General features: G+C 38.2%; 1 protein-coding gene across 1 annotated transcript in view; it reads left to right on the forward strand.

The window, feature by feature from the left end:
- The first annotated feature begins 7,676 nt into the window (after window positions 1-7,676).
- MSRA (methionine sulfoxide reductase A) overlaps window positions 7,677-14,094 on the forward strand; it is a 329,836-nt gene continuing 323,418 nt past the window's right edge. The window contains exon 1 of the mRNA XM_016160905.2: window positions 7,677-8,026. Within this exon, the coding sequence (XP_016016391.2) occupies window positions 7,756-8,026 (271 nt within the window). The 5' untranslated portion in view covers window positions 7,677-7,755. The remainder of the gene's footprint in view (window positions 8,027-14,094) is intronic.

Raw genomic sequence — 14,094 nt, forward strand, 5'->3', positions numbered from 1 at the left:
ACTCCTCGTTCTCTCTTTCCCGCACCTCCTAGCAATTATTTTATTTTCTTTCTCTATGAATTTCACTATTCTAGGTACCTCGTATAAGTGGAATCACACAATATTTATCCTTTTGTGTCTTATTTCATTTAGCATAATGTCTTCATGGTTCATCCATGTTATAGCATGTGTCAACAGAGGCTGATATTTAAAGAGCCTTACCTTACATACTCTCAGGAAGGAACTCGACATGAAGAAAGGCTGGCACAATGGCTGGGCCCTAGTATTCAGAGCAATGGGATGATTCTGAGTACAGTTGGAATCTGCTCTTGAGAGTGGTCCTTGAGCTCAGCTCCTTTGGACTCTGAGTTTTGTGACTAGAAGAGGTCCAAGTAAAAACACAAGGGCATGTCTTTGTTGTAAGTTCTGTGGCATAGTAAATTCTATAACATTATAGGACCAGTGGTGGGTAGTGGGGCTGGTATTTTATGAGCATCGGGAGGTAGTATACATTGTATTGATGTTCATGTTCTCTTAGTGGGCCCCAGCAGGTAGAGAAAGTAAGGAGACAATAGTTTCATGAGGCTTGCAAGTAGTGAGGTCTGTGTAGCAGATACCTCCACTGGATCAGAAAAGCATGAAAAATGAAAGATATCTCATTGATATTGAGAGAGTTTGGTCATTACCCTATATGAAACATTTTCTGGAAATTCCTTGAAAAAACTGAGGAGGTTTTGAGAGGCATTGGAATTTTTATAATAGAGGGCAAAAGAAAGAGGGAAAAATAATACTACTGTGAATGTGATCAACCTGACAAAACAGGCATCAAACAAAACTATGCATATTGAATGACTATGACTCTTGGCACACAGGGCTTCCCTTTCCCTTTACCTACAACAGATTTTGGTAAGTAAATGGCTGACCATCTTGATCACATGTGCTAGAAGAGTCCAGTCATACTTATTTGCAAGCCCAATTTGAGATCTACTGCTTCTCTTAAAGGTTTGAGATGAGACTAACGGTACTTTGAGTCATTATAAAAAACCTATGATCATCTTGAAAGACTTCTAGGATGAGACAGCAACTTGACCTGGGGACACTTGGCCAAGATTTTGGTGTAACTTCTCAAGAACAGTTGACGGTCATCAAGGATTATACTGAACCATGTTTTGCCTTTTTGTTTAGTCCTTTGGCGATAAAGTCTGTTTCAGAGAACATGGCATATTTTCTACCTCCTACCTTCATTAGAACTATTATTGCATATGCTGAACATACTGTAAGCAAGATAATGGGGAACTCTTCAGGAATGATAGTGTGATTGCCTCATACAAGGTAATGCATGGATAGTCATGTTGAAATTTTGTGTATAGTTTAATTTTCTTAAGCACTTTCTCATAAAGTATTCGTTAATATATTATACTTCTCCATTAATCCTTTAGGCTTTATCACCTAGAAGAGCAAAATGACCTATGGACACAGTATTAGCCAGGGTATTCAATAGCAGATGACTCATGCCATTCATATGTGTATTACTGCAGACAAGCATATAGATCTAAGTGCTAAGCAAATATTCCACCACTGCCTATGTAACCCACACATGTAAGAAGGCAAGGAGGAGTAAAGAAGTTAAAACCCATGGGGCAGCAGGTGGCTGCTTTTAACTCTAGCTGCAGTCAGGGAAGAAGGTGGGAGTGGTGAGTGAAGGAAGTTTCATGGTGAGAGACAGGGCATAATCATAGGAAAAATGGCTGCTGCATGATGGGGGAGCCTTTTAGGCTGCGCTCGGAATTAAAGGCCATTGCACTATCTGAAGGCATTCAGAGGCTGTGCAGAGTGAGGGCCAGTAATAGAGTTCTTTGCCATTGGAAGGGAATTACCTCCTTGGCTTTTCCTATATCTCTTGGTTTTGTGAAAGGCCAATGGGGACAGAAATCACTAGAGCAATAAAAATGCTGTTAATGTTTTTGAGGCACAAAGAAGATAGAGTGAAATTTGAGCAGTTGCACATAGCAACTGGAGAACTTCGAGACCAGAAAACAAATGGACCATTGTGGGACCTGCAAAAAAAGTCTGCAGCGAGGCATCTCTGTCTACCTAGCTGCTTAAGCCTGACCTAGAGAAGTCATCCTTGACACCTTCAATTTCTCCCCTTCTTTCCCTCCTTCCTTCCTCCCTCCCTCCCTCCCTTCCTTCCTTCTTTCCTACCTTCCTTCCTTCCATTACATATATGTATATTTTTTAATGTGGTAAAAAACCACACACACAACATGAGATTTACCCTCTTAACAAGTTTTTGAGTGTACAGTACAGAATTGTTACCTATAAGCGCAGAGTTGTACAGCAGATCTCTACAAGTTTTTCTTGCATGACTGAAACTCTGTACCCACTGAATATCAATTCCCTGCTTCCCGCTCCCTGCAGCCCCTGGCAACCACCATCAACTTCCTGTTTTCTGGTTGCTCTTTCTTGTCCTTTGGGCTCCATTTCATCCCAAGGGGCCTATCCTTATCCTTAGAGCCATTGTGTCCCTGCTTGTCCTCTTCTCACTAACCACACTTCCCAAGGTGACCTCATCATAGTATGGTTTCTAATAGCAAAAACATGATTTTGAAATAACTCAAGGGTTCAATAGCATAGAATTGGATAAATATGGGTTGTTTTTTAAATGGAACACTATACACGGTTTGATGAAAACTATATGGTATAAGTACATCTATTGACATAGAGAGATGGTCATGGTATTACTTAGTTAATAAACCATGTTATAATATTGCATGTATAATGTGATCCCATTTGTGTAAAAAATAGATAAAAATACAGTGACACTTGAATGAATGTTCACCAAAAATATTAACAGTTTTTTATCCCTGGGCAGCGGGATTATGTGTGATTTAAGTATTATTTTTGCTTGTCGGCAATTTCTAGTTTTTCTACAAGAAATATATATTTCTAGTGTAATGAAAAAGAAATATATGTCGTATGAAAAAAATTCTCTTAGGATATGAATTCCAGTCAGCCAGTTGACTGTGTAAAACTTTGCAATAAATATTTAACCAGTCATTTCAGATGCAGAGTCAGCTTTGCTCAGGGAAGGAGGCTATGCTCAGTTACTTACCAGCCCTGCTTAAAGAGAGATTTTTCTTATTTTATTAAAAGCTCACTTTTTTTTTCTGGAAACTATGCAATAAGGCAGTAATAAACAGACAAGGAATGATCAGGCCTTGAATATTCCATTATTTTATTGTTGCAACTATTGTTAAGGGCCAACTTTGCTGCAGAGTGTGTGAATGCATTTGACCGCAGGAATGCGGAAGATGCCAAAACACTCACGCCGAGTGCCTTGGCCCACCCCGGACACGTGTAACAGGTATGAGAACTTAACACCTAGATGAATGTGCTTAAAGCTATATGTTCAATGATGTTATATTTTGGAAAGTCTTTTCTTAAAGTAATTTTTAATTTTGCAATTACAGCGGACATACATTGTTATATTAGTTTCAGGTGTACAACACAGTAATTAGATGTTTATGTACCTTATGAAGTGATCACCCCAATAAATCTAGTTAGTACCTATCTGACACCACACAGAGTTATTACAATATTATTGACTATATTCCCTATGCTGTACTTTATATTTCATAACTATTTTGTAACTACCAATTTATATCTCTTAATCCCTTCACACGTCCCCTCAAACCTCCTCCTATTTGGCAACCACCAAAATGTTCTCCTTATCTGTGAGTTTGTTTCTGTTTTGTTTGTTTATTTACTTTCTAAGATTTTCCATGTAATTGAAATCATATGATATTTGTCTTTCTCTATTTGACTTCTTTCAATCAGTATAATGCCCTCTAGGTTTATTTGTGTTGTTGCAGATGGCAAAATTTTATTCTTTTTCTATGGCTGAGTAATGTTCTGTTGTATATATGTATCACCCTTCTTTATCTATTCATCTTTTGATGGACGCTTAGGTTCCTTCCATATCTTAGCTATTGTAACTAATGCTGAAATTAACATATGTATCTTTTTGAATTAGTATTTTGTGTTTCTTCAGAAAAATACCCAGAAGTAGAATTACTGGGTCTTCCTTTGTCTCTTGTTATAACTTTTGTTTTAAAATCTATTTTGTCTGAACAGAGACTCATGGACACAGACAACGGTTTAGAGGGAAGGGTGGTTGGTGTGGGAGGTAGGTAAGAGTAAAGGGGGTCAAATATATGGTGATGGAAGGAAACTTAACTTTGGGTGGTGAACACACAATGCAGTATCCATATGATACATTATTGAATTTCATACTTGAAACCTATATAATTTTATTAATCAATGTTATTTCAATAAGATTAATAAATTTAATAAAAAATAAAAAAGTCTATTTTGTCTGGCATAATTAATGCTGCCCCAGCTTTTTTTGGTTTGTTTCTATTTTCATGAAATATCTTTTTCCATCCCTTTACTTTCAGTCTGTGTGTCCAATCTGAAGTGTCCCTTGTAGGCAGCATAGTAAGGGTCTTGTTTTCTTATCTATTCAGCCACCCTATGTCTTTTGATGGACGCATTTAATCCATTGGCCTTTAAAATAATTGATAGATATGTAGTTATTGCCATCTTATTATTCATTTTTTTAAATCTTTTTTTTTCTTCTTCTTAAAAGTCTCTTTAACATTTCTTGTAATACTGGTTCGGTGGTCCTGAACTGCTTTAGCTTTTTCTTGTCTGGAATAGGAGTCTTTTTTGATCAATAATAATGGCTATCACGTGGTAAGCACGGACTCTATGTGACTGCTCTCTATGCATTATCTCATTTTAACCACCCTATGAGATAGGTGGTGATCTGACTTCACAAAGGAGGCAGGCTTAGAGAGGTCAAGCCACTTGCTCAAAGTCAGCTAGTAAGTGGCAAAGCAAATTTCAGACTCTTTCTGCCTGGCCCCAAATCCAGCACTGGAACTTCTCCATGCCATCTCTTGTATCTTTACAGCCAACCATGTTTTTGACCTAAAACATTAGTGTCCAGTTTAATCACCCGCTTTATTCTCCACATTGTGCTCAGAAAGACTCTAAGGTGGAAAATTTGCCCCCAGAGGTAATTCTTAAAAGAACACCCTTCAGGTTTCAAAGACCTGAATCTTTAAAGAAGTATTCCCAAAATGAAACAAGCAATAACGAATCATCAGAACCATTGTTTAATTGTCCAAGGGATGGCTGTGAAGAACTTCACCCATTTGAATAAGTAATTCCAAGTTTTCTTGTGAAAAATAATTAGTTGTTTTCTTTAAAATTCTACCACTTTGAGAGTCTGAATGGAGTTCTTTAAAAATCCATGGCTTTGCGTCAGAGACATTGGGCTCTGTCCCTTAACAGCTGTGTGATCTTAGGCTTGTCACTTAACCTTTTTGAGTCTCAATTTCACCATTTTAGAAGTAGATCTTATATCAACATAATTGTTTTAAAGATTAATGATTGGGCACCCAGCCTCCCTTATCTGGCCTTTAAAGCCATTCTTCATAGAGTATGAGTTCTAAGAGTTCCTTGTACTGTAAAGTAGTTTTGATCTTTATATGGCTGATTAACTTACAGAGACTGTATCTTTTAATGCAAGTTTTATACATGAAATGAGGTGTCAAGTTAATAGCCCAGGAAAACAGAAAGCGTGTGTTTTTCCATGTAACAGACTGTGAAGAAATGAGTCAGGTCAGCTTTCTAGCCTCTCTTTGAGTGTTGTGCGCTTGTAAAACACACAATGTATCTTTGAGACTTTGTGTTGCTGAGGAAAGGAATGCTAAGAATTATCAAAAAATTTTCTTGAACCTGTAGCTAAACTTTGAAATAGCAAGGTCTGTTCAGTTTAGCACTTGCATGGGAATCCTATTATGTGCCAGGCACTAGGTATTGGGGGTTCAGAAATAAATAAGGCCACTGTCCCACCAGGGTTTTCAGTCTTGGGGGATGACAGAAGCACAAATAGATTGCTTTAATAGCCTGTGATAGAGACAGGCTTGTAGTTTTACCAGGGTATTCTGGGAACCCAGAGAAGAGATGCTCAGCTGATTTCCACATGTAAGAGTGGGGCTGACAAATACTGATGTCATCAGCAGCTATACAAACCCCAGTGAAGCTCCCAGGTGGGCTTCGAGAATGTAACGCAGATGCAGGATGGGGAGCAAAAGACTCCTAATTTCTCCAGAGAGTTAGCCCCATTTTCTACGTTCCACTCATGTGTCAAAGGAGTTGCTTAGCCAATACAGGGCTAGGGCACAGCTCTGGGAGATCTTATGAGTAGAATAAGTGCTTCACTTCCTCTGGCCCAGTGCCTGCTATGAGACAGACACTGAAGAAAGAAAGCGAGCTAAGTGTTTCTTCTCTTCTAGAAGTTTATAATCCAGTGGAGGGGATTAGTTCCCTAGGGCTGTCGTGACAAATTACCACAAACTATATGGATTAAAATGACATAAATTTAACCTTTCACAGTTCTGGAGCCTAACAGTCCAAAATCAAGGTGTCGTTAGGACCATCTTCCCTCCGAGACTCTGGGCAGAACCTTCTTGCCCCTTCTTAGCTTCTGGTGGTAGCCCGTGATCTTTGGCGTTCCTTGGCATACCGCCGCACAACTCCGGTCTGCCTCCGCTGTTCTTCCCTCGTGTCTTCACGTGATCTTCCTATGAGGACCCTGGTCATATTGGATCAAGAGCCCACCCTACTTCGGTATGACCTCATTTTCATAATTATATTTGCAATAACCCTATTTCCAAAGAAGGTGACATTCTCTGGTACTAGGGGTCAGGAACACAACATATCTTTTGAGGGAGCACAACTCAACCCATAACAGGAAGATAAGGAGAATGTACAAACATGAGGGCATGTCGGTGCTCCTTCAGAGCCCACCCCTGCTGGTTCCTTCTTTGGGTCCTCTTGACCTTTAACTAATAAAGCGCCAGATATTTCTCTGGCAAAATGGGTTTATTTGGGAACAACAAACAATTGTAATTCAAGACATGTGGTCTCATGGGAACCACATGAAACTCCAGAGAAACAAAAGAGAGAAAGCTCTTTTATGGATTTGGGAGCAGCTGTTGTAAAGGAGGAGTTTATTGGAGGAAATTAAATGTTTGAAGTATAGTGACTTTTCATTGGCTGAGTAATGGCCAGCTCCCATTGGCTGGGCTCTTACTGGGCAAGGAGGACTCCTTCCTGTGGTGGTAGTAAAGCAGTAGCACTACCTGGCCGATATGCAAGGTACATCTCTTCCTGTTGAGGTCAGCAGCGAGTGTTGCGTGACATATGAGAGAGTTCGCTCTTCCAGCCTCTCAACTCCATTTTAAACGAGGTTTCCTTTTATTAATTTTCACAGCATCTTCTCCAGCCTCTGTGTGCACGATAGGTGCTCTGCCTACATTTGCAGAGCTCCCTGGCTGGAAGTTCATGTATTACCTGTTCCAGATATTTGAAGATTAAAACTCTGACTCAGTGTACCTCCTCTTAAAGGAATTTAAAGCATCCGCAAGCAGGCAGGAACATCCTTTATTTTAATTCAGAAGATTTGCCATTATTTCTAAAATCACACTTGGATGTTGCCCAGAGAAACCTGAAGTTCCACGTAATCCGAGCCTGCTGGGATGGCTGGGGTCTGGTGGAGCGGGACGGTCTCCATGCAGCCCTGCTCCTCTGTATAGAGGCTGTGAGTCGCTGCAGCTTTGGTGATCTGGAGCCCAGACACCTGTTAATGGGGGAGCAAGTGCTATAGCTCTAGGCCCCCGAGCCGTCTTGCTTGGGCTTGAGATGACTGGGCAGATTTCTCCTGCTCTCTGTCTGTACTTGGGGAGACCATGTCCTTTCTCGGCATCTCTGGATTCTGATTCTGGGAGAAAGCAGCAGAGTCTTTGTGGAGGTGCCCTCTTCCTCTCCACGCCACTGAAGCTGGGTAAGGATGCACTCAAAGGGGAGGCCACCCACAGTGCTGCCTGGTCCCAAGGTTCTGCTGTCCCAAGACACACGCCACTCAGGACACCACAAACAGGAAGCAGAGAGCAGCTGCTTATGGACATCTCAGGTAAGAGGGGGGTCAGGGGAAGGCAGAAAGAGCTTCAGTTTCTAGGAACCAGGAGTCCACACTATATGGGAGCCAAATCCTGTACCTCATATGAGAAATATTTTCAACATTGATGCTGACTGTAGTTTTGATAAAGTAAGGAGACAGCAATAAAAAAAAAATTTGTGCTGACTGGAAAAATAATCTTCCTCATGGCCGTTTATGTTAGCATTTCAGTTACAACAAAACACCCATATTTTTAAGTGTTTTGGGTTATTATGACATACTTAACTCTCTTTCTATATATATTCAATTTTCTGTTGCTATTCAATTTTACAATAACATTCCCCTAAGATATAGAGCATTTCATCACCTCCAAAATGTTTCTTTCCAGCCCTTTACAGTCAGGCCCCTTCCCCAGTCTCTGGCCAAAGGCAAGCATGATCTACTTTCTGTCACAAAAATAGTTTGCCTTTTCCAGAACTTCATATGATTAAGAACATATAGTATTTAGTCTTTGTGTCTCAGTTTATTTAGCTGGAATTTTTCGAGACTCATCCATGTTGTATGATTTAATAGTTTATTACTTTTTATTCCTAAGTAGTACTCCAATTTATGAATGTATTGCAATGTATTTAATTTATCTGTTAGTGAATATTTGGGTTGTTTCTAGTTTGAGATTACTGTGAGTAATGCAGATATGCACAGTTAAGTACAAATCGTTGTGTGGGCATATGCTTTCATTTCTGTTGAATAAATACAGGGCTCACTTCACAGGTATGCATGCGCAACTGCACGGGGCCCTGCTTTTAATGTTGCGCTTTGCCGTCTTGAGCAGCTGTACCATTTTGCATTCCCATCAGCGATGCATGAGAGTCCTGGTTGCGCTGCCTCTTCATCAGTTTCTGTTGCTTTCTACCATAGTTATTTCTTCAAACCTTTAAAACTAGAGGAGGGATTAGTATGTTGTGATGGTTTTAATGCTCATTGATGAATGACCCTTCTCCCAACCATACTTCAGTGGACTTTGGCTTCCACGAGTTAATAAGAGGATAAATAAACCGATAGGGATAGGAATAGTAGAATTCACAAAATCATGAAGTTATACAATCGTAGTTCCTCTTTGGTCTCAAGCTGATGGCATGTTGTCTAATATCTACAGTTGTACTTTGGGAATGTAGGCATTGGAATGTTTTCCAAGAAAATAGACTGAGAATCAAACCACTTTTTATTGATGACAAACAGCAGCTCTGAAAAATGCTGTTTTACTTCTCATATAAGAAAAATGTGTTTGCCATAAATCTGTTTAATTAATTTAATAAACAGAATTAAAAAAGCCCCCTTTCAAGTGTGTAGCCAGCTTAAAACTGTATTGTATTCTTTGTGACAGAATCATATTTATTAGAATAAAAACTTCCTGAAATTCAGATACTTCATATATAAAGCTTTACCTTTACCTAAAAGTCAGCTACCCTGCTCTAGAAGGAAATTTGATTGATCTGACAGCCTGTTCTCTTCAAAAAGCCACATTTGCTGCACTAACGCTGATTTCGTAGGTATTTCCATAAAGCAACCAAAGTATAATTTATAAGATGAGCTGTTTCTTCTTAGCGAAACACAACTACTACATTTTCCTCTATTTTCTGTGATTCCTTAAAATACCATAATAGAAATATTTCAGTTCTTTAAGTGTTCTTGTAAATACGACACCCTGGCTTGCATTTTTGGGCACATAAGTGCAGCAAGCTACTGCAAAATAATAATGAATGAACTTATGGACTAGGTAGACCTACTTAAAGAAAATGCTAAAATGAGGCATTAAAAAAACTTGAATAAATGTAAAGACCTATCACTTTCATGGATAGGAAGACTAAAGATGTCTGTATTCTACAGTTTATGACATAGGGAGAAAAATATTCTACCTCGAAGAATATTTTTTGGGAAATCAGCAAATGCATTAAAAAAATCTATCAACAAAAATGAATAGGAAGAAGAACAAAAATAATTTTGAAAAAGAATATTAACAAAGGAATACTTGTCTCATTAGAAGTCAAAATATTTTAGAGAAAGTGCTTGGTCTCATTGAAAAATCTCTATTTTTTGTTTGTCTGACTACCCAGGGTTCAGTAAAGACAATAATGAGTATCTGAGCAGAAATGTGATGAAACAGGTATATATGTTTTACTTTTGAATATTTTAATAGGAGAAAACTGAACCATAGCCTGTTCTGGTTGGGTTAAAGTTTCTTTCATAAGGGTCAAATTCATTCCAATATTATCCCTGTGTGAATTTCGTTCTTTCCTTTAAGATGTCCCTACCAATTCCATGAAAGTGATATGGAGCTTTTAATAGTCATAAAGAAGGCTCAGTATATCCCCATTAGTACGTTCCTTATAATGGTAGGATGTTTTGGTTGGTTCCAAGAGAAGATAGATTCTGAGAGCATTTAAATGACATAAAAATAAGTGTATTATTGATACTTAGATTAAAAGACAAACTTAGCGAATCACTAGAATTGGGTTCATAAGCATGCTTAATAATTTCTTCTCATTTTCATATTAACTGGAATGAATTTCTTATATAATAGGATGGAAGATGAGTGGGGGGAAAATTGACATATTGATGGAAGGAGAAACAATTTCTCTCCCCTAAAGAATTAGGTAGCTTTTTAATTTAAAATTTCAGTGGATGAATAATGTTGATATTCCCCCAGAGTGACCTTGATTGGAACTTCCACCCAGTCTGAGAGCCGGGAAAAGACAGTGGTACATTTTTCACAGCCCTGTACTGGCAGGCTCCATCATCCCTCCTTGCTTTCCATCCCACAGTTCCAGTCCGGTCCAGGGTTCAGTGCTCAGTCAAGGCTGAAGATAAGGAGTGACAGCTTGCCCTGGACAAGAATGACTCAGCACTATGACTTCAGTTATAGAATATTAATGCAGCTAGTCACACACTTGGTGGAAACACTTATTTTTGGGACTATTGATAACATCTTTATGAAACAAGATCTCCTCCTCCCCCTGGGTCACCCGCCCACTCTACCCCAAACTCATTTTCAGGCTCTAGTCTATAGAAAATGCTGGGCTGGCTTTTTCCTCTGCAGCCTGCCAGATCTGTATATTCTCAGGTATATAAGAATGCATATTTATTCACATGAAATTTATTCAGCACATCTTTTCTGAGTGTGGGTATTGTAATATATGGTGAGGAATAAACTAGTCCTTTCTCACAACATTGATACCAATCAGTTGCAAATTTACATCTCTAGCCCTGTACATTCGACTCCTGAGAATCATCCTAAACTCCTTTATATATCTAATCTCTTATATCTAGGTCACAAAGATCTGTTTATTCTACTTGCTAACTAGTTCTCATATCCATTCTCACGTTTCTGTCTTTATTGCCATTAACTTCATCTGGAAACCCTCGTAAGGTCTTGCTTTAAATATGTTAACAGCTACCTAACTGGCCTTCTAGCTCTTGTTTGTCCCTTCAACCTGATATTAATCTCACTTCCAGGATGGTTTCCCTAAAATGCAAATGATTATATCATTGCCCTATTTAGAAACCTTCAACGACACCATTATCTGTGGGGCAAAAGGCCCATCTGAGGCATGCCATATGCCACCCCTGAAAGTGGGCACTTGCTTACTTCCCAGCTGAAGCTTTCACCACTCCCTTTGGCCATACCAAATACCTGCAGGTCCCCAAATAGGCTTCGCCTTTTTATACTCTGCACTGCTGCCCATGTCCCATCAAATGAAATGGCCTTACCCCTATATCCATCCGGTGAATTCTTGTCCTTTTTGACATTGAGTTCAAACTTCACAGCCTCTCAGGAACATTCTGTGACCTTCCGAGGGAGAATGTGCTCCAAGAGCACTTTGTTGTTCAGAGGTAATGAGATAGAGCTCGAGGGAACACACTTGGAGCCTGGCAGGCAGGCTGTGACTCCTCTTTGCCGTGCAACTTCCTCCAAAAGCTGAGGGTGGAGGTGCTATTTGGCTAAATTAGTTAAGCACCTGGGAGCTTATCAACTGACCCTGGAGACCCTAGATGCCCTGTCGTAATCCAACTTGGGCTAACAAAGGTAGGGTGTTGCTTTGAGGGTGATGCATTACACAAAGATAGGAATATTCTTGACAGTCCACTTATAATTCCATTGTTTAGTTATCAAAAATTTTTAAATTTTATCTTCTGGTATTTTGCATATTCCAGGAGGGAATAGCACCCATTCCCTGGTGTTCAGTGTTGGATAAAAAAGCTCCAGTCCAGGTTTTTCCCATTTCCACCTCAGCTCGTCTATTATAACACTTACCCTCTTGTATTTGTTCATATATCACTTTGCCTGTGTTCCCTGAGCACACAGTTCTCTTGCATTGGTTTTTATAGCTTAGGCACATTGCCCAGCACATAGTAGGTACTTAATAAAGCTTGTCTTAGTGCATAATTATTGTAAAATAATAGTTTCTCTTACTCCCTCACCTTTACTGTTGATCTTGATATTAAAGTCTCCCTGGGTTAGAATCATGAAGATTTCTCTTGGATTTTTAACATCTACACATTTCTTGAGTTACCACTTCATTGTTACACATCTTGTAGGAAACACAGGAAGAAAATGACAGTTCTTGGGTGTGTTTAGGCATGCAGGACAATTCTGACCATTAGTCCATGTTGTAGTTACAAGTGAAAGCCACCAGATGGCTTAAGAAAATGAATTTATTTCCATTTGAGATTTAAGCTCATAAATCTGAGACCAAAAAATGCATGATTGGTGGGCGAGCAAAAGGCTCTCTTCAGTGAACTGCAAATAACCAACAAAAACCCACTTACTGATTTCAGGAATGGGTTTGTAGAGGTTTTGTAACCTTCAAAGTGAGCAACTAAACTGTGTATCATCCTTCTAGAGTCTACATGCTTTAATAATTACCGAATAATTACTGAAATTCAATTCAACTCCACAAATATTTATTGAGTGCCTAAGTCCCAATTAAACCTTATGAGAGGATTATTGAAGCATATGCCACAGGAAGCACAGCTTACTAAACATGGAAAATGCCCGATAGACTAGAAGTAAAGATGGATATATTTTACTCTTTGTGTGCACTAGTGCTGGGTACTGTTTCAAGGAGAAATGCTGGTAGAAAAATAAGTGTGACCTAGAAATTTTCTGCATATTATCTGCAGGCAGAATAGCTAAATGACAAATCAAAATAAAACAAAGCAAAAATATAAATGACAATAGTATTTATAAACCAAATGTATTTTACGTGGTTTTGTATAAGTAAACCAGAGCTGAAATTGTTATATTAGATTAAAACATTTCAATGAGATAATTTAAAAATAAACCTGTATATAAAAATATCTGAGAGGATATATACTGTTGGTAGAATATTTCAAGTGGCCCTTTTATTTTTATTTTTTCTAGATGCTCTGTACTTTGAGAAGTATTTGGAACAAGCACATGTTTATTTATAATTTTGGAATGTAAAGAATGAAATAAAAAGCTCATTAAAGATAATTCCATTTATTTATTTGACGAATATACTATGGAGTAGGCAGTGTGAGGGAAATATCGCTAAAAGATAAAATCATGTATTTGAGATTTTGATTTTTATTTATGCTAACATCAAGATAGTAAACTTTGCTAACCTTTCTAGACAATTAAAATTATGTCAATCGGAAATGCCTGCTTTTTTATATGTTAAATATAAAATAACATTAAAATATAATCTTAAAAATGACTTTTAAAAAAGCATATTAAAAGGGCCATTCAGAAATATTCAATATTGGATCATTTAAAAACTTTTGAACAAAAGTTGAAGTAGGTATAAAGGAATTCAGCAAAGATTTCTGTGGGCATAACATATCTTAACAGTTATTGGTTAGCAATTAAAAATATTTATTTGCTAATGAGAATTTAATAAAAGAAACCTAATAAATAGAGAATCATCCCCTTTTCAAACATAACCTAAAATTGGACAATTAACTTTTAAAAGCACTAATTTTTCTGAAGATGCAGAAAGGACATTTTCTTTCTTTGGTAAGGCAGACATTTTATCTTTCTATTCAGGCTATGCATGAATAAA

This window comes from Rousettus aegyptiacus, unplaced genomic scaffold, assembly GCF_014176215.1.
Source record: "Rousettus aegyptiacus isolate mRouAeg1 unplaced genomic scaffold, mRouAeg1.p scaffold_m13_p_16, whole genome shotgun sequence".
Taxonomy (NCBI): domain Eukaryota; kingdom Metazoa; phylum Chordata; class Mammalia; order Chiroptera; family Pteropodidae; genus Rousettus; species Rousettus aegyptiacus.